Source organism: Cucurbitaria berberidis, assembly GCF_010015615.1.
Source record: "Cucurbitaria berberidis CBS 394.84 unplaced genomic scaffold K460scaffold_3, whole genome shotgun sequence".
NCBI lineage: Eukaryota > Fungi > Ascomycota > Dothideomycetes > Pleosporales > Cucurbitariaceae > Cucurbitaria > Cucurbitaria berberidis.
In genome coordinates, this window is record NW_024468937.1 from 1,018,318 (window position 1) to 1,041,420 (window position 23,103).

At 49.1% G+C, this 23,103-nt stretch overlaps 8 protein-coding genes across 8 annotated transcripts; 4 read left to right on the forward strand and 4 right to left on the reverse strand.

The window, feature by feature from the left end:
• Nucleotides 1-760: 760 nt before the first annotated feature.
• K460DRAFT_99666 (uncharacterized protein) lies at nucleotides 761-2,111 on the forward strand. The gene has a single exon (XM_040938863.1). It carries the CDS (start codon nucleotides 922-924, stop codon nucleotides 1,981-1,983), a length of 1,062 nt encoding a protein of 353 aa, XP_040787416.1. The 5' UTR covers nucleotides 761-921; the 3' UTR covers nucleotides 1,984-2,111.
• A 366-nt stretch (nucleotides 2,112-2,477) lies between these two features.
• Nucleotides 2,478-3,485, forward strand: K460DRAFT_394650 (uncharacterized protein). The gene is made up of 2 exons (XM_040936007.1): nucleotides 2,478-3,189; nucleotides 3,237-3,485. The coding sequence occupies exons 1-2, from the start codon at nucleotides 2,728-2,730 to the stop codon at nucleotides 3,333-3,335; spliced, it is 561 nt and encodes a 186-aa protein (XP_040787417.1). The 5' UTR covers nucleotides 2,478-2,727; the 3' UTR covers nucleotides 3,336-3,485.
• Nucleotides 3,486-3,687: 202 nt separating this feature from the next.
• On the reverse strand, nucleotides 3,688-5,757 carry K460DRAFT_405135 (uncharacterized protein; the record flags this gene model as incomplete). The annotated part of the gene is made up of 1 exon (XM_040936809.1): nucleotides 3,688-5,757. The coding sequence occupies one exon, from the start codon at nucleotides 5,755-5,757 to the stop codon at nucleotides 3,688-3,690; it is 2,070 nt and encodes a 689-aa protein (XP_040787418.1).
• A 1,795-nt stretch (nucleotides 5,758-7,552) lies between these two features.
• K460DRAFT_354725 (uncharacterized protein) lies at nucleotides 7,553-8,080 on the forward strand (the record flags this gene model as incomplete). The annotated part of the gene is made up of 3 exons (XM_040931812.1): nucleotides 7,553-7,669; nucleotides 7,725-7,870; nucleotides 7,942-8,080. 3 exons carry the CDS (start codon nucleotides 7,553-7,555, stop codon nucleotides 8,078-8,080), a joined length of 402 nt encoding a protein of 133 aa, XP_040787419.1.
• Nucleotides 8,081-9,328: 1,248 nt separating this feature from the next.
• K460DRAFT_286700 (uncharacterized protein) lies at nucleotides 9,329-10,585 on the forward strand (the record flags this gene model as incomplete). Its single annotated transcript, XM_040928914.1, has 1 exon — nucleotides 9,329-10,585. The coding sequence occupies one exon, from the start codon at nucleotides 9,329-9,331 to the stop codon at nucleotides 10,583-10,585; it is 1,257 nt and encodes a 418-aa protein (XP_040787420.1).
• Nucleotides 10,586-12,163: 1,578 nt separating this feature from the next.
• On the reverse strand, nucleotides 12,164-13,737 carry K460DRAFT_429649 (uncharacterized protein; the record flags this gene model as incomplete). The annotated part of the gene is made up of 5 exons (XM_040938313.1): nucleotides 12,164-12,978; nucleotides 13,056-13,297; nucleotides 13,349-13,419; nucleotides 13,468-13,504; nucleotides 13,558-13,737. 5 exons carry the CDS (start codon nucleotides 13,735-13,737, stop codon nucleotides 12,351-12,353), a joined length of 1,158 nt encoding a protein of 385 aa, XP_040787421.1. The 3' UTR covers nucleotides 12,164-12,350.
• Nucleotides 13,738-15,890: 2,153 nt separating this feature from the next.
• K460DRAFT_394652 (uncharacterized protein) lies at nucleotides 15,891-17,936 on the reverse strand. The gene is made up of 7 exons (XM_040936008.1): nucleotides 17,672-17,936; nucleotides 17,390-17,621; nucleotides 17,195-17,341; nucleotides 17,023-17,140; nucleotides 16,889-16,957; nucleotides 16,798-16,830; nucleotides 15,891-16,745 (listed from the first exon to the last, which is right to left on the reverse strand). Exons 1-7 carry the CDS (start codon nucleotides 17,858-17,860, stop codon nucleotides 16,082-16,084), a joined length of 1,452 nt encoding a protein of 483 aa, XP_040787422.1. The 5' UTR covers nucleotides 17,861-17,936; the 3' UTR covers nucleotides 15,891-16,081.
• Nucleotides 17,937-20,248: 2,312 nt separating this feature from the next.
• On the reverse strand, nucleotides 20,249-21,254 carry K460DRAFT_285979 (class II peroxidase; the record flags this gene model as incomplete). The annotated part of the gene is made up of 2 exons (XM_040928856.1): nucleotides 20,249-20,646; nucleotides 20,702-21,254. The coding sequence occupies 2 exons, from the start codon at nucleotides 21,252-21,254 to the stop codon at nucleotides 20,249-20,251; spliced, it is 951 nt and encodes a 316-aa protein (XP_040787423.1).
• Nucleotides 21,255-23,103: the final 1,849 nt, after the last annotated feature.

The following is a 23,103-nucleotide window of genomic DNA, read 5'->3' on the forward strand; positions in this document are numbered from 1 at the left end:
CGAAGAAGCTAACAGTGCAGCTATAGTGTGGTCTTGCTAAGCGATTGTTCGAAGGAAATACTGGAGATACATATTCGAAGTGGCGTCTTACTGTGCCAGACGATTACTATCGAGATGATCAGATCTGCTTCAAGTCTCTTACAGGACCCACTGGATGTTTCTAGGCTATCGCGTTAGAAGTTAAACTTTAGTCCCTTCACTCTAGCTAGCCCGCTAAGATCTCAGATTTGCGTGAGACGTTACCAATTGAAATTATGATACTCAAGCCTTACTTTCCGCGACTCTGTTGCCCGAATCCGTGCCGCTGCTAACACTGTAAGATTGTTCACAAGCACAACACAAGAGGGCGCTTCATGAGAAAGAAGTTAATATTACGAATGAGCATGGCTGCCAGATCATACGTATAGCGTCTGTAAGCTAGTGCCTCGTGTCGGGTTATCTCTTCAAGATGGTGCGGCGTGATCCGGCGATGCATGGTTAACGCAGTGCGGTGGTTGTTCAAAAGAAGAGCCCACGTAAGGATGTATGTGGGTTATGAGAACCGAAAAGCAGATGAATTAGATGCGACAGCAGTTTGCAAGATGAGATTCTGATGAGGTGATGGGAAGTTTGATGGAAGTGAGGACGTAAAGAACCGGAAATCCAAGTGGAGCTAGATGAGGTTCGGCCAATCACGGCTCAGCAGGTCAAAATGGCAGTAGCGACCACGCGACCATCCTCTTCATGTATACTGTAGCATTTTGCACCGCTGTTAGGTTTTACGATGAAATGGTAGTACATGTGTCTCCATAAGCTTGCGATGATGACATCTTACCGGCAGCTTCACCGGTGCGATGGCATTGTGGCTGTGTCCTTAACATTCAGACAAACCTTGTCTAGCAAGTTCGCTCCATAACCCTCTTTCTCTTCAGATCAGACATAATGGAAGGCTTGTTAATTAATGAGTCGCAATCTACACCAACCAATCGCGCAACCCACCCCGTTTCATTCTTCGAGCGTCTGCCCTACGACGTTCGCGCGAGTATTTACAGCTACATCGAGGCTGGAGACCTACCACCTATCACCCGAGGCTTCCAACCTTCGGCTTCCGGCTTTCTCATCTCCTGTCGAAGCGCGAAGCAAGACTTAGAAGAAATCGCAGCACGTAGTCTTGGGAAATTCCTCAGAGAGTTCAAGTCCACGTTTGAGAACACAACGGATTGCACGATTCAAATCTCCGATTTTCCAGAATCGAGTACGCTCGCCGAACTCCGTAGCCTCAGAATCACCTTACCATTCACGTCGTTCTGCCCTATCAAATCTTCGGACTGGAAGTATGTATGGAAACGCGAAGTATTAGCCGGGTTGCATCCACTCCTCAGGCTTTACTCCGACAAAATTCACTTGCACTTCTCCGGTCCCGACAACATGCCCGCGTGCAAATCTCTACTTGATCGTGGGAGAGTCGAAGTGAGCATGCACAGTATCTTGCGCAAAATTGCGATCATGCTTGAGAGTCTCAACAGATGGAAGACAGGGACGGACAGTATGGCTGGGATTCTGTCCGTCGAGAGGATTTTCAAGTACGAAGTTGGACGACAACGGGACACTTGGATAAACGCAAGGGTAAATGCGAAGCGTATATGCTTATCTTGGGATTTGAGAGACAATGTGCTAGAGGAGAATGGGCAAACTATCACACTGAATGGCAAACTTCACCGTATTCAGGTGCCTGTGATTGAAAATGGTAGTGAGAAGAAGGATGCTGCGATCTTTTATCATCTACGCGATGAGCAGCGGCTGGTCGGGGAAATGGGAGTTGTGAGTGATGGGCGCTGGGAGTTGAGAGAAGACATAGACAGACTGCTGAATGGTGTTTCAACGCATTGGGTGTACTGTTCGAGCAGTGGATTAGGCAAGGCCTTGGGGGAAGGGTTGGTTGGTTGTGCTGAAGCTAAATTTGAGGAGGATGAGCAGGAAGTGAGTGGTCATATATACCATTGATCCAGAGAGGTTGAAGGTTAGTTCTTGATTTTAAGGGTTCCCGCGAAAGCTGGGGAGGATGAAGTGCCGACTTTGTCTACAGCTCACCTCAGTCTTGCGATAGGTCTAAAGATCTCCTAGTCAGGCTTCCTTTAGATGAGAGGACTAGTTCCTCGGAACGAGTATTTCTAGATACCTCTTCTTAACGGCAATAGCGGTAAAATTGGGGTCGAGTGGAAGCGCAACTGTTTTGCCAAGAAGACACGAGGAATGAGGTCATCGTGATGTAATCCACATGAAAGAAAGAATGAGCACTAATAATGTTACATATGGTGATCGAAAGAGCACAGTTATTAAGTTTTTGAGATAAGACAGTCGAAAGAGATGAAGGAGATGAAGAGACGAGGAGATCGAAGACGATGGCAAATAAACCACGGGCCAATGAGAGCACGCGAAGGCCATCCTCACAGAAAGAGGCCCCAACAGCGCGTCATCTCGCTGCAAATCATTCTTCGGCTCTGGCACGGCTCAGGAACGAGTTTTCATTGCTGGTGACCTTTAGATGACGAGTGGCAATAGAAACAGTGGCTTTTAGTGGATCCTACCGACCCCCTCGCAACTACGTCATTCCCCGCCGCATGGCAGCTCATAACGAAGCTATCCCTCCACACCTTGCGTCAGCTCCAGATTTCATCAATTCCCCTACCATAAACCCCAAATTCAATCAATTGCAATTGCATCCCTAAAACCTCAATCTATATCACAATGGGTCTATTCAGTTCATCAACGGAGAAGAGCACCCTTGCTCGCAACCCCGTAAACCCAGACATCACAACACAGTCCGGCTCAGGCGCCGAGCAAGACCGCTATGGCGCACACTTCAGCGTCCCCAAAGATGCCCTCAGCAAGGGCGTAGACAAACTTAGGGACGCCGCCCTAACGAAGGGCGAAGGTGCCGAGCAGGACCGATACAACGAACACCTCGGTGTAGGCAACAGGGGCTATGACAAGCTGAAGGATGCTGCTAAGTACAGGGGCGATGGCGCAGAACAAGATCGCTACAACACACACTTCAGCCCAGCGCTACACAGCCTTGACGCGCAGAAGGTGAAGCACGCAGCTCAGAGCATTGTAACCAAGGGCAATGCTGCGAGCTACCATGGACTCGGGTATGACGGACAACAGCGCGCGAAGCTTTTGGCTGGGTCTGGTACTGGCGCTGAACAGGTGAGTTGAGCAGTCTGATGATCTGGGATAAAGCTGACGATATGTAGGATCGCTACGGATCGCGTTTCGGCCTCAGCCAAGACACTGTCGCGTCGGCCGCACAGAAGGTTAAGGATGGAGCAAAGGACGTTCTGGAGAGGAGATAAACGAGCGAGTCTCACATGTTTTGATAATGGAAAGTCTGGACGGCGATTGCTACGGCTAAGAATTTGTACAACAAAACGAACGCGACATAGCGATTCGATTATTCATTATTTGCTATCAGAAGCAAACTTCGAATATCCTCTCGGTCCCCCATGTTTTACAGCATTGTGCCAACGCGACCGTAGGCGCGATTATTTCCCATCCTCTACTTTTCGTGATCGCTACTTACCATATACTCCTCCAGATTCATACTGTATATTTCTTCCATCTGACAACGCTTTCCGATGTCTAGTCAATCGCACATGAACATTTGCGAAAGATGATCTCGCGCGATCCATCCCTATCTTCGGGCTCCTACTCATCGTCATCACGATTATCCTTCGTCGGTTTCTTGAGACCGAATCCCTCTAGAAGTCTGCTAAGCGAGCCACTGCGCTTGCGGCTACTGCCCTTCTTGCCCCCAATTTCGCGCAAGTCAGGCGTACTTGATACGCGTTGCTCATCGTCGCGGGCTGGGAACTGGAATCCACGATCCAACGCACCGTCTTTCTGTACTGGAGCTATACCAGCGCGAGCAGCAACGAACTTGATCACGGAGTCCGAGGCACGGCTGAGAAGATCGAGAGAGCTGCTATGCTTGTGCCTCTTGTGTTGCTGGTCCTTTTCGCCGGCCTTGCGAGTACGTTCCTCACCGGTGCCAGAGGGGTTGTTCTGTTGCTTGGCAGGTGTCTTCAGAGCACTGCGAGGCATGACAGTCGTTCGCTTGTCCTTTCCTTTGCGCTGCAAGACTGCTCGACCAGTACGGCGGTCATTGGCAGAGCCCGCATACTTGACCAGATCTATCTTAGCACGCGTTGACGCCGTGGAGTCTTCCGATCCGGACGGGTAGTGCATCGAAGGCGCGTAGTCGCTGTGCGAGGCGAAGCGCACGTGCTTCTTGACTGATGGCGTGCCTTTTGGATAGGCAAAGTCGTTACCCCTGACACCGTGCTTCTTCCCAGCTTGAATAGCATGAACGAATTCATCCAAGGGGTATCGCCTCCGAGCCTCTGTGGAAGTCAACGTTTCTGGACGCATGAATGAGGCGCCTACGACACTGGGCATCCCAGTCTCAAGGTCGAATCTCAGGCCAGTCTCTTTCTTCGGTGGCGCACTCGTGGGATCTACGACGTTCCAAGAGTCCGATGCGACCGTGGAGCTAGAGTCATTGGACTGCATGTGCTCATGTTTAGGGCGTGGGGCTTTGCCGCGCTGCTCATTGGGACGTGATGAGCGTGTGGGGATCTTCTCCTCGAGGTTCATATCAGCGAACCCATCGATGTTGTTCGTGAGTTCATCGAGGTCCGCAGCCGAAGAGCCGAAGCTAAACGCTGGGAGCGTTGCACGTTTTGAATTGGATACCTTCATATCGATATCTCCACCGACTGCACGGATGGTTTTAGCTCCATTGTCATGAGGAGCATTGCGTGTGTAGACATCTGAAAGGTGCGAAACAGTTGTCTTGTTGCGGCGATGACCGCGAGGCGGCGCTGCTCCAACATCGAAGTTTGGCATGCTAATGCTCTCGACGACATTGCTCTGGGAGAGGTTGTTTCGACTAGACGTCCCGAAATCCATAGGAGGCAACATCCGCATTGATGCATGCTGATTTGTGACAGGCTTTGGCGAGCGAGCCAGACTACCCACAGTGGAATGGTTTTGGGTTTGGGGGACATTTATCATTCGTGCTCCGGGCCCATGGAGTGAAGAAATGTTCTGGCGATTTGAAGAAGAGATATGAGGTGCTTGCTGCCGCTGGGACGGTAATGTACTACGGTCGTTGCCAGTGTATCCAAATCCACTCGCCCCACCATACATACGCTGTGCAGGGACCTGTTCTGATGGCAGAGGAACACGAAGATCACTAGAAGCGCTATAACGCTGGGTTATAGGACTACGTATCGACGAAGATCGGCGGTTGACGTTGTCCATCTGCGCCTGAACAACCTGGCGCCTCGAGTGATGATTCTCAGGGCTCAAAGGAGACTGAGAGGATCCAATAGGTGCAGCATACGAGCGGCGATTCTCTCGAGGACCAAGAATGGGATGGTTCACATTCCCAAAGTTGTGCTGAGGGACCATGAAGCCGGCGGAATTTAGTTCATTCGTTGGGGTTGGAGTATATCGGCGCTGCTGCAAAGGGGTTTGCAAACCCTGTGTCGGTCTTCGAGTGAAGTAATCAACGCCACCAGAAATCGGAGGTCGAGGCATATCTAGTGATGATGGAGATGACTGAGTGGAGGACAGGGGAGTCGGGGCTACGCTGGTACGCGTGCGGTACCGGGCAGGTCGTTGCCTAGGTGTGGCATTTTGAGACTCCATGGCCATGTCGTTACTCTGTTCGGCCGATATGTCGATGTTGTTGGTTGATGCTTGTTCAGACATAGTCAAGAGTTGAGAGCGGTTGTCAGGTGCTAGACTTGTCGTGAGGGAAGAATTATAGAATAGGGAGACGTCGAGGGGGTGGGGTCGATAGTACAATGTACAAGGCGATTTGCTCCTCCGAGTTACTTGTCGAACAGGGTTGAGGAGAATGCGTGAGTGCCGGTTTAGTGAGTTGTGTCAAGGTCGTTGTGGGTATAGGAAGAGATTGGGGAGAAGAATTTGGTATTGATATGACAGTTGGTCGCTGCAGGTCAGTCCTTTCCATCCCGCGACAGTATCTCGTTACTCGGGCGCTGGTCTTCAAACGTTCACCCTCATTACACTGTTGGCTCTCAATGCCTAGGAAACGGTGTGCTATCAGCCGACTTACATTGTGACCTTTCTAATCACCTGATCGCATTGTGAAAGTACGGACTTATGGGTGAACGGCGACATTCACCTGTTCGAAGTTCATGCTGACCACTATGTTACGAAGCTGTATGGCAGTGTGCATCCACGCTCTTAGCGTCAAAATTCAGAAACAGGGGCAAGTTAGGATGCATATCTTGGTTCATATTGCTTCATAAACATTGCACGCCCTAGCACCTATAGTTAACGGCTTTTACGACAAGACATAAGAGATCCATATAGTCTTTCTATGCAGAGCCTAGCCACTGGAAATGAATCCCGCGCCCCTTCCAGACTAGTCGACTAGCTCTGTACGCAGGCTCTGCATTTCTCTTTTGCTGTCCTCGTCTGTTGCATTTCCCGTAGAGTGTTCATAGTCGATGAGCATGGTCGTGCCTGTCCCACCAAGAAAACTGTGTATATTTACGTCGCCATTCAACATTCCAAAGTTTGGAACTTCCGCAATACCTTTTCACATTCGTTCAGGTCTTTAAGAGACACGCATCTTCTATCCTCCAACTTCTCGATTATGAAGTCCATCACAAGGCCAGACGTAAATCCAAGTCTTCTCAAGTACTATGTAGTAGACAGGGGATACTGCAACAAGAATAAATCTAGCAGCTTATTCTATCAACGAGGGTGGGTGTTCCAAAAGCCTCCCATGTCCCAAAGGGTTCTGTGTTTCTCAAAACACAAAAGTGTCGCGATTTTAACGATTTTTATATGATTGTCGCTAATCACTTTTGCTATCATTACGGTGTAAAACTAGGAGACATCTCCGCAAGAGGAAAGCTTAAACATTGTCATTTCATCTTTCTGCGCTTTATAAAACTATAATTGGATCGGGCGTTAGCTTATGGGCACGAAATTGACGCATCGGGTCAAACGCTGACAACAAACAACCCACAGACTCTAGACCCAGTATCCACTAACACACTGCCAGATTGGTCGAAACAAGGTAATTTGGGGACTTGCACGTCAACAAAAAAGGTGGTGCATTACATAGTGCCGGCTTGAACAATTTGCGCATTAAGCTTCCTGTCGCGAAGTCATCTTTTATTTTATTTTCAAATCCTCTATCTAGGAATGTAGAGATGAAGAAGAAGCTAAAAAAATCCGATAAATAATTTGAACGAATAAGCTTACAGACTCGTGTTCAGGGCCGCCCGTGACATGGTCCAACCTTACCTGTCAATATCGCGTCGGGCGTTAGCTTACCATGCATGGACTCACATCAAAAGTACAGACAGAAATCAAACCTTTTACCGATATAGTCACATAAAGAGGCGCTTTTCGGTGGCGCTTTCCTAACTAGATATATATAAATAGCCGTTTGTACCCCCCTAAACTCAATATCTTTCTCAACTTTGTTAACCATTCTCGCCAACCAACATCACCGTTCAGCACCATGGTTCAGATTACAGCTTCTTTGTTGGCCCTTCTGGCCGCTGTTTCCCTCACACATGCAGTTCCCAGCACTCTCGTAGCCCGCAAACCCGACTGTAGCAGCGGGACCCGCACAAATGTACATCTCTAACTCCACACACTTTCGAATGCAACATTAAGACCGCAATTTCTAGCCCGGCGACGCAGCACGATGCATCAGAGAGCTTGCAGCGCTTGGCTCAGTCTGCACGACAGATTATGGCGGAAGGATATTGCGAATCTGTGGAACGGCAATGATCTGGTCGCATAGCCGTGGCCCCAAGGGGGCATCGACGCCATGGTAAGTATGCTTTCATTAGGGAAGAAGGGAGAATATTTCATCGCAAAAATGCGGTACTGATGTTTTCGCAGTAAGAACGTCGCTGCTTCTGCTGGGTTGATCATGGATGCTTGTACTTATAACACCGGTCCGAGTGCGGGAATTCAAGTTGCGGGAGCAGCCTATGTGCAAGGAAATGGCGATTTCTGGATCAGGATTGAACATTCTTGATTACATTAGATACATTGTGTGCCGCCGATTTAGTACGAGTAATACGTTCCTCAAACAGATGCTCCTGAGAACTAGTATAGCGTAATGTAGCTACCTAAACACCACAATCCTAATCTGCTCCCGTGTGTGAAAAAGTGTCGTATTAGAGATTATTCAGACTTATCAACTATCAGTGGTGATATTGAACTTGCTATCGTCACCGTGTCTTAGAAGATGCGTCGCTTTGCGTCAATGTGTGATGGGTCCTTAGGAGGGGAACAAGGCTCAGAAGGCTCAACGTAGCAGCCTTGGTAGCAGGAGAGTCCGGCAAGTGGCTTGTGTGATGAGACCTCTACAAAGGAAAGTTTAGTGAAAGGAAAGGAAAGTGAGGCTACTCTTTATACTGCACTATGGGCATTGCGGTTTTCTTGATTCGAGGAGGATGAGAGACAGGTAGATTTATAAAGCTCGCCCATACTGGTTATAGCAATTATGGAACTGAACCCAACACATAACAGCGATGCTCTGCTGCCCACAGTATTGGTGACGGTATCTGATTAAGCCTTACGCAGAGTAGATATGACTGGCTGCGCAGCCCTAACATTCGAATAGCTATGCTAACGTGTAGTGATGTTAACAGGAGAAGCGTATTTCACACTGAATACATAGATGTGGAAAACTACCGTATTGTGAGCGAATAAGACATCCAGCCACATGATCCCACCCCCTTCTTCTTCAACCCTCGCACTAGGCAAACGAAGTCGACGAAAAAGAGTCGCGTTAAGAGCTAGAGAACAAAAGAAAATAAAAGAAGTTGCGACGGACGTGGGAATGAAGTCCAAATTATATGGTCGATGGAAGGGGCGCGCAAAGCGGCACGTGATTCCAAGCTAACGCTTTCGAGCGGCGAGCAAACGGCGACGAAAGTAAGGTGGGCCACCGTTGGCGAGACCTCGGGCTGCAATGAAAGAGTGATAGCCAAGGCGAGAGGGTGTGTGAATGATACCGTTGAGTGTACTAGGACCCGCCAACAAGGTCAAAGATGAAATATAATTGTTCGGTTGCAGATTCGGCCAGACGCGAACCTCACACGGCGCACGTGACTGCGCGTCTAGCGTCGTCTAGCCTGAAACTCGCGGGCCCCTCCATCGTTGTTTCTCGTCCCCTCCGAAATCGAATGAACAGTTGCCATCTGCCGTATTGCCTCGACGGAACGATAGCTTGATACCGCCCTACGCTCAACTCAACCTCATCTAATCACTCTACGCAATGGCGTCTAGCTTTTCGGCGCCCTTTCGCTTCCGCGATCTTCCCAGCGAGATCCGGAACAAGATCTATCGCAACCTGCTCTGTGAGGTCTCACCTGCGCCAACCACGGTCGACACTACAGATATGTTTAGCTTGGCACTTATACGTCACTCGATCGATAGTGCCCTCCTCCGTACGAGTACCGAAATATACCACGAAGCCTATGCTGTCTTGATCAAGACGAATCGCTTCGTCAAGATCACCGTAGAACGAGGAGTGCCGCTACGTCTCCTGATTAAGGGATTGGGGGTCCGAGTCATAACTGAGAACAAGGCACTCGTCGAACGATTCAAGGGATACGTGCTTGCTGTGCATCTTGGTCGCAAGACACCTTCACAAGTGCCAGAGGACCATGAGAGCGCGCCATTGTTGAAAGCGTGTAATCTGATGATTCTCCATCGTGACATGGAAAAGTTTTGTGAGGCGTTGACGGATGGCGACGCACACACCCCCGGTTTCAGTGAATGTATCCAGATATCGATCACAGTGGCACCTGTTCTGAACGAAATGCCACGTGAAAGGTACACACCTTCACTAGAAGAGTTCTTCTCGGAGAAAACTCAGGAAACACTAGTAGCGCCCTTCAGGAAGATACTTCGAGGGTACAACGCTGTAACTTTGAATGGTCACATCGCTGATGACCTTGCTAAGGCGGTTCGCGAAGATATGGGGCAAGAGAAGTGGTCTGATCCGCGGAGTGTCCTAGAAGAGCTCCTCGCAGCCAAACAGAATGGATCCCGTCTCTTTCAAGAGCGCAAGTTCGAGGAAGCGTGCCTGTGCTGGCAAGATGCCGTCGTCGACATCGAAAAAATCATTCAATCCAGCTCATGGGTCACTTTAGTGCGTCGAGGTGGTGAGCCCTTCTTCTCCCAGCTCGCTGAGCTTTACTTCCTTATGCGTCTCAACATTGCCCACATCGAGATCTTCGCTATGCAAAAGCCGGGTAATATCTACTTCGCTTGCTTAATGGCCGAGGACGCTTTGAAATCTGCCACTAGGTCTTTGAAGAAAGGGTTTTGGGCCAGAGGGTACAAATATCAACCTTCAATCAAGCACTTGGCGAAGCTGTGGTATCGTTATGCGCTATTCCTGAGATTACAAGGGGAGCCAGGAACAGAGGAGCAAGCGCTGATGCATATCAACAAAGCTCTACGACTACAACCAGATGACGCTGCGATTCTTAAAGAAAAGCAGAATATATTGGCCTCGATGCAGTAGACCTGGCGGTGTTCTCCCAAGTTACGTTCATGAGCGCCTACGGTGACGGACGCACACCCTCACGCATGTACACGCCTCCTACAACTCGCTCAGTGTATCTCCATCACCATTTCACTCATTACTTGAACTTTATACCGTCTATCTACGCTCTCGAGCTCGTGGGTATATGCAACGTATTCTTCATCTACCACCAGTCCTTCCGCTTCATGGAACGCCCAGGCGAGCTACGCAATGAGATGTTTGTGGCCTTGCTTTATGCGTCCAATTAGTATTCAATAATACCCTACTCATCGAATTCTCTTTTACGAATGCATACCAGGTACGGTCTTACTTCCTTCTCTTATACCGGCTTCGCTGGATCTTATACTTCTTTCCCCCACCTGGATTCCCGAAACACCGGTTATAGTTCTGGAAATGCGAAACCATCGCACGCAATTGCGTCACGACCTCATATGACCCACCCCCTGTAAGGTCCAAATTGGCCACTTGAGCTCCCGATCCACGTGGCCACTCCACCATCGCTACCTGCGCCACGGTGCTTGCGTCGTACACCATGAACCCATCCCGGAGAGTCACTCCTAGCAATACAGCTAGATGCTTGCGGACCTAGAGCGGTCCATTGGTTCGCGCTCGTAGTTGATGCTGCGTTTCGAACTGGCAGGGAAGTGCAAGGGGGTAAATTTTGGGGGATTGTTGCAAACGTACGACTTTCAGATGCTGTTTGGGTCCATAGCAGCATTTCAAGCCTCGTTGTATCGACGCTATATGCCTATTCCAGCCATCCTATCTAGCGTCCGTCTTCGTATTGGCTGATACCTTCGGAACTGAGTGGCTGAGAAGAATGATTTGTAGCGACACACACTAGACGCGACCGGGAGTTGAACAGCCTCAACATCGGGCGAAAAACAGGCCGGTTGTAGAAAAGGCCTTGACACCTGCGAACGGCTTGTCCCGATCGCAACCAATGGCGTCGGTAAGAAGGAAGTCGAGACCGACAAAGGACCTTAGGGTGGTGAACAGCCACCAGCAGGTCCAAGCGGATACACGCTATCTAAGCAACCTTGGAACGCCTCAAGTCCCAGGTCCCAGGAAACCGGTCTATCGCCGTCATTATCAGACCACTTCATGAATGGCTATTGCTAGTCCTGCGTTTAGGGCTTAAGTGGCGTATGATCTTGAGGATTAGACCAGGCCTGTTCTCGCCCGGGGGGCCGGCGCATTTAGGGTTAATAGTTCTCGTACGATTGTCATCGGCGGGAGCGATCCCATCGGCGGGGTAGGCTTTTCTCGCTTCCTTCAAAAGGTTTAGGCGTTCACGGAGAAAGACGCGTTGGTAGCCGCCATGCCGCGGTTCAAGAGCACTAAGTTGGCGAAGTCGCAAGGGCCACATGTTTGCGGGATCTCAAAAGCCAAGCGGAGAAGCTACCGTGTCCGTGATTCCTCAGAGTGCTAGTGCTCGGTTTCGGGACCTGCATATCCCAGATTACAATATTCCCAATTTGTCGAACGCGACGATCGCAGTGTGTTGTTGCTCTACTTCGGTGACCAATACCTTTCGTTTTTGCGCATACTACTCTCATGATCTGTGGAGAGCTCTCCGAGCTTTATAACTTTTCCTTCTTCTCGTGGCGCGTGGCAGTACTTAGAAGCAATATGAGAAGAAAATGAGAACAGTAGGTCATATGTTTGTGTGAGATTTATATTATATATTAACTGTTTATGATACGCGTCTTCGTTAAAGCATGCATCTATGTATATTGGACCTTCAAGGTCTTACAAATACCGGCTGGGGTAGAGTAACGACAGCTTTGTGACTCGCACTATAGCTCCTTCGTCCGTGCTCTTCGACGTGTTCCCCGGAGTTGTGAGGGATGCAGATATTTTCGCCGTAAACGCTTTCGTTGGATGTTGAAGGATGCGCCTTGCTGCTAAGTGCCTTGCTGCTGAGCAAGTTGCTGGCCAACTCCAGATCAACATCAACCGAGTTTCGCGTTACACTGTTCCCCAGGCCGTGAATTCGAAGCCTTCTGATCAATCCTGTTGAGCCATTTGTTCTACTGCCGTAGTGGCATGTGAAGTCTGGGATGATCTTGACGAGGAGCGGCTTAAGCGTTGGAAGGCATGCGCAGACGATGGCAAGATTGATTTCGATCGAAGACCAGTATGCAACTTTGGAACCGTACCAGCTTTTATCTTCGGGGTGTGCCATGAGCACGACAAGGGCGTGAAGTCGGAGGATAGAGACCACACACACGAACCAGCCGATGGTAAGAACGCCAAGTAATGCAACCTTCTGTCTTTTTGGAATATGCAAGCCCCAAATCACACGGAAGGGCAATGCGACTACCAACAAGTCGGTCGTGATATTGACGCTGGCATTCACATACCAGATACTAGAGCACGGTTAGCAATGAAGACGACGACGGAGTACAGTTTTAGCGATCTCTGAACGCCAATCAAAGGAGCTTACATTTTGTTGTCAATGCATTTCGCATTTACTTTCTCCATAATGTTCCAGTAAGCATGGACTGGCACGCAAGTGAGGATGGAGGTGAATAAGGTCGTAATACCCCATGCAACGCAGATGCCCATGAGAACGTGCAAAGGAATTCTCATTTCTTTTACTGCAAAGACCCTTTTATACTGGAGTAGAATCGAGATCTTTGTTACAATGAGACTGGCATTGTAAAATATAACACTCCAGAACAAATACTAGTCGCTTAAGTTAGCTCCGAAAGGCTGCGGTGAGCGACCTCTACATACCTTCAGGTTATTTTCAACCTCGTCAGGGAAACGTATGAATATAGCATGCCTGCCATTGCCAGCATTGGCCTCTGTGAAACATTAGCAGTTGCACGTTGAAAGGTAGAGAATGAGCTTACGCAACACCTGGAAAACGGCCGTGGCAATACATAGCAGCTATAAACCTCTATTAGCGGTCACCTCCACGCTCTGTCCATATGATAGCATACCATAGACAACATTATGATGGGATCTTCCCAACCCATAGCTTGGTATTTGACCCTCGTGAAAAGGCGAAGACAAACGCAGACAAACGAAATGACGGTAAAAGTAATGACAAGCGAGCTAGTGAGAGAACTTTGATCTTCCTTAGCCAAGATGGCCAATTGTTCTGGTGGTATCTTGTCCATGATGAAATGAAGAAAGTGATGTAGCAGTCAAGCTCCAGGCCCTGTCGCTATATGTGATGGGTGTTGTACGATCACAAAGTGAAATGCTCATATATATACACATATGTATTGCCCTTTTCATACTGCAAGACGAGTAGACCCTGCATTGATCGAGGTACCAAGGAAAGATAGCTCTGCAGGGCGCTATTTCAGCGCATCGTAACTAGGGCGTACCTGCATTTTTGAGGGGCTGACAAAACCTTAAACATTTGATTGGGTCAGAATCCCGGTTAAAGACACGAGGGTGTAGAATGCGTGGGAGCAACAGGGGTTGAGCGAGCTGAGAGATGCGATAACTGAATGCGCGTCCGCCCAGACGCGCATGGTTCGATCTCGTGGGTCGCCGGCATAACAAGTGTCAGTAGCTACCAAATTCATCAAATGTACTAATAAGGAGACTGTTCGGGACACGTGCTGTCAAAGAGTATGCACGTTCCACGGGAGATCCACTCACACATGGCGCTGTATCAGCGTCTCCCATGTTGGCAATTTAGTGCAGTCTGATGGCTCCCATTCAATAGGAATGATCCACTGATCATGTTCCCGTTGGACAGGAGTTTTGATTAATCATATCGGTTTTCTCATGACCAGAAGTAGTTAGCCCCTTTATCAAGCGGGGATAATTTAAGAGCTGGTATATTCGATGAATAGTATGATGTAATTAATGCCGTGGAAGTAGGGTGTGTACCCCAAGTAGCAGGTCCAAATCACGCGTTCATTTCCTACTAAATTCACGGCTTCGAAAGATGATCAAGATGTGGCTCCCTGTTCCGACATGCCGGCCCTTGGGCCACTGTATTGGGAAAAAGACCGATTGATCTAGTTTGAATCATACGGTCTTGACATGGAAATGTAATTAGTAAAGGGTGGCTGTGTCCCCTTTTAGAGATGTATCCCAAGAACAACCTTGAATATCGTAAGATTGTGAGATTGTGGCGGGAAGCGCAGCCGTTGCACCTCCCGGACGCGCGTGCCCGTAGCTCAGACGCTAGCATCCTCAGTTTCCCAACGTGTTCTAGAATCAGTAACATGCTATTGAGGCTGGTGTTTATTGTTTCATGGTTCATGCACCACAGGAACGGAGGACGAGCTAATGATTAGTGTGTGCGGGGCCTTGGGTGGCATGGGTTTCGCTCCTAAGGCCAGGCCTTATGGTGGCACACTAACTCAAAATCGATAATTCATGACGTTTTTCTTAGGTCCCCCCCCTTATGTCCGGGAGTCCCCATCACATTGGATTAAGATAGCCAGGGAACTCTCTCAGACTCCAGAGATCTTACCACCTAACACCTCAATATGTTCAGCCCTATTAACGCACACAGTACATTATAAGTTACCCAGTTTCTCTAGTTACGTCGCCAAACATTCGAAACCCTACAGGTTTGCGAAAAAGACAGTGGCAAACAGTAAGCTGATCACCATAGGAAATCGTTCAGCTCCCGGGGACATTTAACCAACATTTACTTCGTACCGTTCGCAACTGTTTCTCACTACACCCGTATTTCCTCATAGACCATGCCGGGATCTAGTTTTTCTATCTGCATGTGATGTATGATCATCAAAGACATCTCCATACCTAAGATACAACTCTACAGACTAGCGATAGCTCAGCCAGGGCACAGGCGCTGATCACATCTTTCATTTCGAATCACAAGAAGGCAAGGACTCAATACTGATCTTGAGCCTGCCGATCGGGCCCGCCAACAGGGGATCTACAGCAACAAGTGGAGTATTCAGGTCTGTGCACCAGCGCCTAAAGAACGGGCAGCTAATGCGTGTCTAAAAGCCACACGCTGTTGACATGCTCTCTCCGTGGCGAATTGTGAAATCAGAAATGTTTTCTCCTCGTCGGGCTCCACTTTAGCACATAATATTAGCGATTACATGTGTACTACAGAACCTCAGTATCTACATAGTTGAGCAGCAACCGTGAGTTCCTGTAATATTATTAGTGTATGGAGTGCTTCGATTATTCCCCTATAACCAGATTTTTCAAATGATTCGTCAGGAGAAATTTAGTACATCATTGTTATGAAAAATACAGGCACTGGCATGTTAGACGGCTACATCACGTTATCCCAACATGACCCACAATAAACGATACCGACAACCTGCATGAAACTTTGAATTTGAGTCGTGAGACTTGAAAATATACAGAGGTGAGCACACCCACATATCCAGATACGCCACCAGTCGGGTATCTGGAACGAGTATTATATAGAAAATGATATACCCTTAATTCATCTATCATAGAGCATGCCACCTCTAATGGTTAAAAGTTCGTTCTAGCAGTCACCACAATTATTCAAACAGCACGAGCGTTGGGGAGATCTATACCAGTCATGCTCCTTTCCTCTTGGCCATAGCCTCCATCGCTCGAACGAATCTCATCATCTCCAATGTCTCTCTCCATGTCCACTAACTCTACACCATCACCCCTCTCATGGGGCAACGTACTGTCCATCGCCGTGATCGCAGGTAGGACATCTGGCTCACGCCCAACGTCTCTCCCGAGTCCAAGTGCCTTCACAATATCCTCCAACTCAGTCACACTGGCTCCAGCGGAGCGTGTTGTCATATGCTCTAGGTCCGGAGGTTCTGTCGCGGTTGTGTAATACGTGAAACCTGAGAATTGACTCCAGTCACTCACGTTCCTACTGTGTGTCGTGCGGGTTCGCATAGTTTGTGTTCGCGTTCGTGTGGTACGTGTCTCAATGTCGAAGTCGAGATTCGATACGTCGTCATGGAAGCGACTCAGGCTAGGGAGGTAGGCAGTGTTCGGGCGGTAGATGACAGTTCGGCTTGAGTACCTGGAGTGGTAGGAGGAATAATTTGAGTGAGGTATGGATGTGCTCGGGATGGGGTTAGAGGTGCGATTTTGCCGCTTACGGAATGACTCGAGTAGACTTTTTCCAAGAGGCTTCAGTGTGGGAAGAGACGCAGCTAAGAGGGCGGTAGCTAACTCGACACTGATGAACGTTTTAGCACTAGGTGGGATTATTATGGGAGAGGAGTACTTGCATGCTCCAAACAACGAAGGCCATGTCGTGCATGCTAGACTCCAATGTTAGTCGATGTATCATGTCGAGACTTAGAGAAGAGATGGACTAACTTGTCTGTTTCATTGGTCTTCCAGATATTGAAGACTAGTCTCATTTGTTCGATGGCTGCTGCGCAAGCGCTGTGTTAAGGCATAAGCGAATCTACACATGGATATATGCGTAAGCATTGAAGTCAAGGACTTACATAAGCCCTAGAGAGAGCACCAAAATGATGAACACTCGGTTTGTGAGACCTAGTGAAGGGCTGCAGGCTATGGGGAGCACAAGAATGACTAGCAGCAAGTCGGTGCCCGCATTGAGCGCTATTTGCACAAGTCAGAAACGAATTTCGCCCGAGTGAAAGGGTGTGGCAGTACAGTTGTTCACCAGGCTCAATGTCATGTACGCCGATCGTGACATGCACCGAGCCCCAGACCGAGTCGAGGTGTTCCATGTTGCGGCAACTGGTATACATTGTAAGAGTGTCGATCCAAACCATACGGGCGTCAGGGCAACCAAAAGGCCTAGATGTGTTATTTCGACAGTTTTGAAGCACTTTTTGATGAACTCACAAATGATAACGTAAAGAAAATGGCGACAGTATCTTCGTTCGAATATGCGCAATATGAAGAAAGCAACCGAGAGCTTCACGAGGCCAATGGCGATGATGATGAGTAAAGAATATGACCAAATCAAAGGGCTGAATTCAAATGGATTGTTGTCTGAGGTCTCACTCCATGACTGCTTCCCGAAACCTAGATTGACGAGGCAGGCAATTGTGATTAGAGCTCCGAGTAGGCATGACTGGAGCAATATTAGTAACAAATCATTACATAGTTTTCAAACCAACGCACCGCAGCTATTGCGGCCATGTAGTCATCGATGCCGAAGGAGCGAAGGAGTCTTCCACGTGTGTAGATTCTGAGCGAGAAGGTCAATAGCGCGAGTGAGACCAGCGTGACGGCAATGGCAAGGATGAAAGGACCCTTGTCGTGGACTGTCGAGGACGGATCGGGTAGTTGTCCTCTGGCATCGACACGCATCTTGTGTTGCTGTAGCGGTGGCACCCTTATCGTCAAATTTGGAAGGCATCCGTTATAGCTGATCAGGCAGGTTACCAGATGTTATGAGGCAGGACGAATAAGTTGCAAAAGAAAACATAGTGTTGATGCCCCTCCGTGTATGTTTAGGAGAGCATTACGCTGTACGACACCCAAAACGTGGCGGGCCAGCCCAGGTAACACTGCAGGTGCAGGCCACCGGCTTCTCGCCGACGTCGCTATGGAGATGTCACCATCCTCAACGATTGACGAGGTATGTCTAATAATTTGGAATAAGATGTTAAGAGATCTGTCGTTTGATGTACGAACTCAGCTGCCGTTGTAGTAAACACTGCCACCGAGCGTATCTATGACACCTCTCTTTGAGGGTTCGGAATGGCTCGGATTCGTCGACGCCACAGAACATGCGGAGTTTAATTGCTATCAGGATCTTGGTCGAGATTGCTGATCGTTTTACTTTTTGCGGGACGATGTGAGCAGTCGCAGTTTGCTTTTGCTCAGAGAGGTGTGATAGACCAACGGTTTCCAGATCCTCGACGCCTCAACCGCATTTACAACGCAAAACGATATCGGCTAGGAAGCTGCTGCCAGACGAAGAGGATAGCTTCGATTTTTTACACAAGGGTATCCTGTAATTGGAGTCTTAATCCGCGATTTGTGGCGTTCCGTGGATAACGAACGTTGACATGCACAGAGAGCCGCTGAACGATGAGAGCAAAAGCTAACTTCGAACAAAGCAGTTTGCATTCAGAAGCAACATGGTGCGCTTACAAGGGTTGTCTTCGTGATTAAGATATGAAGACGACAGGGAGGATGAGGAAACGCAGCTATTGCGGGGAACACGAGCGGTCTTGGCGCGCTAACTGTGAAACACAAACATGATCCTTCCACCACACCACAAGGCACCTCACCATGTCTGTTTGTGTACTGCCTTGAGACTGAAAACCCGACGCTATCAGTCCCCGAACGCCATTGCTGAGATTATTTGTTCGCCCGAAATAACTGCGCGGGTACGAGATCGTGTTGCACTCAGACATAGCACACCAGACCTCAGGACCATGACTAGACCTTCAACTGCGACAAATTGTGCTTGTTCGAGATGTTTCGCAGCCTTGAAAGCTTTGCGAGACCTTGAGGTCTCCGGAAATGGTCTGGGCGTGGTGGCCTCTGGAGAGCCAGCCGCCAGTCCCGAAATAGATATGCTTACCTACGTTGTGTTACTTTGAGGAGACGATGCGGTTACACGTCGCTATTTAGAGAATTCGGGCCTCAAAATATCGGTAGCCTGGTGATACAAATCTCGGCATCTGCCCCAGAAGCGATTACTCGCCTCGTCTCGTTATTACTGAACCTGCGCGGCCTGAACAGCCCCAAAGAATCTTACTCTTGACAATTAGCAACTGCAAAGTTATGTGGAGATCTTCAAGAACAGCCCAGAAGAGTTAGATATCTTAAAAAATGTTGCGGTCTCGGTCGCGAGGGGGATCTCATGTGCTCGTTGTTCGAGCTACACTGTATGCGCAAGATGTACGGCTATCTAAGACGGGTTTCCATTCAACATCAACCATTCAACATCAACAGCCGCGATACGGCAGCCCCTACAGTATGATGTTTGAAAGTTGGAAGATTGCACCAATTTTTCCCCACTACTCTCGGCGCGGAACAACTTTCCTCATTGCGATTAGCAATCCGGGAGTTTTCAAACCGCTTCGTTGTCCGCTGTACCTCAAATCTTTTGTCAAAGAAATCATAGTCAATTGTTAATAGCTTGACATCTATTGGCCAATACTGTTTCGCAGTAGCAGACTGACTACTCGCCAGAGTTTTTCAGGATGCTTTTTAACCTACTTGTTGTGGACGCTTTCAATGGTAGGACACTTGCGGCTCATTAGCGACGCTGCACCTCGCGAACTTGTTAGTTATATCCTAGTGGCCTTCACATCGGTGCATAGCCACCCCAATATCACTATCGTCCCTACGCAGACAGCAGGAGATTGTTTGAAAAGGTTCCTTGACAAAATGTAAGACTTAGCATGGACCAAGGAGATCATACTCCGCATTAACTGTTAATCAAACCTAGTATACCTCGTAAGGGTGGCATGCTCCCCGTCTCAGCCAAAGCACTCTATGGTACAGCGCGCAAACTCGTCCGACAGACGTTGCATGCCAGAAGGCGAATCTACGACTGTCAAGCATGAAAGTGGAGCCTCCATCAACAACGCCATTTCGAACTAATGTAGTTGAAAAGATAATCTGCCATCCAGATTCCAGTGTACATTTTAACGCCTACCATGCAATACCACTCCATCATATAAACTGTGCGACACATTCCGTTGCCCGAGATACATTATAAGATCATTCGATCGGCATCTACCATTTGAGGCGGTCAAAGATATTGCTGTTCTTGATTTCCCGCTTCCTGCTCCCCCCGGGCAGCGCACCCGTACAATCGATCAGATTACTTCCATCAACGCCCAACATGCTCATTTTCGTCATTGCACTAACAAAAGCCGCGTCCCAAGCACCCTTACTCGAGGCGAAGTTGCTAAAAGGGGCGGATGTTTGCGAGTTCTCCGCAATGTTCTTGTCGGCTTGTAGGGTGAAAGGTGCCTTGCCACTCTTCGTTTCTGAGTAGAATTTGGTGTCCCAAGTACCGACGGTAGAGTCGAGAGATGCGCCAGCTTTGGATGGGTCAGCGAAGCGCTGCTTAGCCGTTGTGTGGGCACCGATTAAGGCGGCGAGATCGGTAGGTGTGAATCCCTTCGACGCTGAAGCAGTCACAGTATTAGCCAAGATAACCATTTCGTGGAAGAGTCAACGTACCGAAAAGTTTCACCAGATCATCGCCACCGGAATTGTGAGCTGGAAGCACACCAAGGGCGTTTGCAGTGCTGGAGTCCTTACGGCCTATCTTGACGGGAACGGTGGGTCCACCAGGACACGTCTTGATCGCGTGTGCAGCAGCGAACTGGATGAGATCTGCAACACCGACTTTCGCCTGATTTGCAATGTTCGCAAGGTTGCCGCATAGCTGAGAGAGACCCGCGTTCTCTGAGTTTGAGCACTCATTGGCAAGGATAAGGGATCCATCACAGGCGCCATTGAAGCAGTCGTGGAAGGCTGATCGAATGGCTGCGCGTGCCGCATCCGTACATTGACCGTCTGCTAGAAATTGGGCTGTGAGGTTGGTGGAGATCTCGCTCCACACAGCAGGACATGTTGTTTGTCTGTTGAAAATGCCTCTAGTCCAGTTAACAACGCTTCCGAGTGCGCGTTTTGAGCTGCCGGCTGCGGAGTTTGCCCCTTCAGCTAGGTTCAGCGCTCGTGCTGTGCTAGTAGCCGCCAAGGTGGTGACGAAGATGGAGCGAATATACATTATTTATGTAGTGAGAAGGTTAAGATCCTAGTGAATGAAGGACGAATAAGGTAGCGGACTCCTAAGGTAAGCGATAGAAGGTACTGGTATGCAGATGTGAGACAAACAGAGGTCTACGCAGCTCTTTATACATCTATCAAGATATCCAAAGGCGCATGCAAAAAGATGCTACGCGTGACTTGCAGTGCCACCATGTCAGCAATGTGCATCTCCCAACTGGACATCAAGCCTAAAGGGTCGTCTTCTGCTGAAATTGGCATGGTCGCCCGCCGGAATGGTATCAAGACGGTGAGCTCGAGCTACTAAGAGAGCATGGAGTATATGCCATGAGTGGCTGACTGACGTGTGCGAGCCAGTAGCATGGCAGACGCAACATATGTCGATCATGTTGAGATGCTGAGTCGGCTGAGTAGATCCCCCATCATAAGGCCAACTGCGTACGACCAAGAATATCGAAATGTGAGCCCAGATTTTAGGTTGCATGTGAGAAGCCTGCTGTGCATCTCACTCGCCGAAGTAGTAGCCTCTTACGCGTATGCTACGATGGACACAGCATTATGCCGAAAAGTCTCCAGCCCGCAAGGTAATGGCAAGGCAAGTCTTGGTCGGTTTTGGCCCCCTTATCTCACAGCACCATTATTGAGTGAGAATCCCCATTCTTGGTCTAAACATGGCTTCATCAAGGAGTGGTGGAGATGTTGCTGCCGGGCGACGTGGACTTGGCCAGCGTGGAGGTTCAGCTACCAAACGACGATCATTACGGCCCCGCGCTCTTGAACCAGGGCGCGGTTCGCTTGAGGCGTCAAGAAGCCCTCTCTAGATTCGAGGTTAGCCAAAGAAGGAATCCCGTAGCCGAAGTGTCTGCTAGAAACCCGGAGTAAGCCTGGGGGTGTTAAGAGCCGCAGGGCCATAGAGGTAGGGCTGAGTATGTCGCACGTCTACCAAAGTCACGTAAGTACTACGATAGAAATAGGATTGTGGCGTTTACCCCGAGTCTTACACAGCGATAGGTCAATGAATCCATAGCGGTCCTTTTTAGCTCCCAATCGGAGGAGGTCTATTCCATCTCTTTCAATGGCACACCCGCATATCCCTGGAATGCGCTCAAACAACGCAAAACCACTCACCAATAGACGCTTGCGTATTTGATGGGCACTCGGCTTGCTCCGTAGTGGCGCTGGTGGTCGTACGGACATGTCGAGGGGATCCGACGCTCGCCGAGGAGCAACTAAGAGCGTGATCCTCTGTCGAATCTTGACTCGCCAAATCTTCTTGCGTATCTCACAGTAGGCAACTAAGGCACCCACCGCGCGCGCCGAACTTTGATAGTGTCGGACAAGACGATTCGACGACGAATGTTGAGGGAGAGCGGGACACCCAACACCCCGCTTACCGATGGAGATCCATGCACTATCATAGGCTAGCCTAGGAACAAGCAGCACGACGTAGAATCCGCGGACGCAGTCCTCTTGTCTGCCTTTCACGTAATGCATAGTTTTTGTCTCGAAACAACTGTCAGATTGAGGTCTACGTTCAAAATTGTGATCGCTTTGCTAAACTCAATCGCTACTTGTGCCTTCGGCTCCACCACTGTAGGATTGGTGGCCTTGCCAGAACCACGCCCAATGAACAGATGCAGAGTAAGAAGTGGCCCGGCTGTGTTGAACAACGCCGTTGTAATCGTGAGACTACACAGCATGGCAAGTGCTGACTGCGCTGAATTCTTTGCAACGTGAGCTGCGGATATGTCGTGAGAATGATCATGTTAGTGTAAACTTTTGCCAACACCGAGGCTGCGAAGACAGCGAACATGGCATGATTTCAGTACGATAAGTAGGCTGTAGTCAAT